The 2,101-nt window shown below is 39.1% G+C and overlaps 1 protein-coding gene across 1 annotated transcript in view; it reads right to left on the minus strand.

Moving 5' to 3' along the window:
• LOC106877811 (BDNF/NT-3 growth factors receptor) overlaps positions 1 to 2,101 on the minus strand; it is a 94,281-nt gene that overhangs the window by 2,696 nt on the left and 89,484 nt on the right. The window contains exon 8 of the mRNA XM_014926828.2: positions 899 to 1,057. Coding sequence (XP_014782314.1) covers positions 899 to 1,057 — 159 coding nt within the window. The remainder of the gene's footprint in view (positions 1 to 898; positions 1,058 to 2,101) is intronic.

The raw sequence follows: 2,101 nt of genomic DNA on the forward strand, positions 1-2,101 counted from the left end.
TATATATATATATATATATATATATTTGTATGTGCATGCTTGCCACTACATATGTACCTAAGAGTTGGTGAAGCATCGAACCTACACCGAATCTTAACTGTTTGTGACGAATATTCTGGTATTTCAAATAAATCATTTATTTGTGTCTCGATCACAAACATATTTTCGGGGCGTCTGTCTCCTCCCGACTATGTAGACGCCCAAAAGTAACTGACGAAGGTATCATACACGTTTTTTAAAATACTCACATTTGCTTGTGAAAGATTTTCTGGATTTTCATGGTAAATGGATTAATGAGAATACAGTAGGGCCAATTAATTATGATTTTATTCAACATATTTCCCTCTTGGACTCACACACTTACTGCAGCGGTCCTTCAATTTTTTAAAGCCCTGTGTAAGAACTCGCAAGGTTGAGCCTCCAGCCTGGTATTTTGCGATACACTTAAAGCCAGGATCTTTTCAGCACACCCTTGTATGTGTGAATATATGTGTATATCTTTGTTTATAATACCTATGTGTAGAGAAAAGTAAATTTGAATGCAAATGTAAACAAACATACATAAAACGCTCAAAGGGGCAGACAAGCAGACAGACAGCTAAGCAGACAAGCAGATAGAGAGAGACGTAGAGAGAGAGAGAGAGAGAGGGAGAGAGAGGGAGAGAGACAGAGACATACACCAGCAGAGACAGAGACAGTGACAGATAGGGAAAGATAGAGAAAGAGACAGATAGACAGGAAGAGAGACGGAGATAGTGACAGAGAGAGAGGGAGAAAGAGAGAGAGAGGAAGAGGGAGAGAGAAAGAGAAACAGAGACAGTGAGGGAGAGAAAGAGAAACAGAGACAGTAACAGAGAGAGAAAAAGAGAGAGAGAGCCATAGACATATATCTTCTTACCTCTTCATTAGAATGTCCAAAGTAAGGTTGCTTTCCATAACTAAATATCTCCCACAGCACCACTCCATAGGACCAGACATCAGATTCTGATGTGAAACGTCCGTATTTCACACTCTCTGGAGCCATCCAACGTACGGGAAGCATCCGTGAACCGCCAATCTGGATGACAAGACGAGAGATCATATATATATATATATATATATATAATTAATTCGTTTTATTGGCCACAAGGGCTAATATCAATTAAAAACATGTAAGGACAAAGACAGGACGAAGGTTACAAAACGTTTTGTCCGAAAAGGTAGGAAAGTTCGTCTAAACAGAGGATGCATACGTGTATGTATGATAGCTGATGATAGCTGGCCTTGCAAATTATTTTATTTTGCTGAAAAATAGTTTGAAACCTTGGTTCAGGAAATAGATGGTAAATGTTTTTCATTTTTCATTCCCTCTCCAACTTCTCCCTTATTGCGGTTTGGAGTTTGACTGCTCCTTCTGGCGGGTTAGATGTCCTATTATGGACATCTCTCTTGTGTGTTTAAATATACACTGTATGTATATATATATATATATATATATATATGTGTGTGTGTGTGTGTGTGTGTGTGTATGTGTGTGTGTGTGTGTGTGTAAATAATATAATATGTGACAATAATTCGGTAGCCATGATAAAACACACCCTAGCCAGTTTCATCTATCTATCTATCTATCTATCTGTCTATCTGCCCGTCTGTCTATCTATCAACTGGAAATCCTCGTTGTCATAACTGATGGATTGCAATGCTTCTCTTTCTTTCTTTCTTTCTTTCTTTCTCTTTCTATCTATCTATTTACACTCTATTTCACGTTGCTCCAGTGTCCTCAGCTGGCAAAAAATGAGTCGTACCAGTAATTCAAAGAGCCAAACTTGTTACACTCTGTGTCACGCTAAATTTCTCAGAGAACTAGGTTAAAGTCATGCACGTCTGTGGAGTGTTCACCTAGTTACACGTTAATTTCACGAGCAGGCTGTTCCGTTGATCGGATCAGCTGGAACCCCCTTCGTTGTAACCGACGGAGTGCCAGACATAGAACGTCTCTAATATCTGCCAATGACTTATCAACATTTCTTTCAATGGATTATTTTTCTATTGACGAAAGAGCTTGTTGTTATTGGCACTACGTCGCTTACGACGTCGAGGGTTCCAGTAGATCCGATCAACG

Source organism: Octopus bimaculoides, chromosome 27 (genome assembly GCF_001194135.2).
Source record: "Octopus bimaculoides isolate UCB-OBI-ISO-001 chromosome 27, ASM119413v2, whole genome shotgun sequence".
NCBI lineage: Eukaryota > Metazoa > Mollusca > Cephalopoda > Octopoda > Octopodidae > Octopus > Octopus bimaculoides.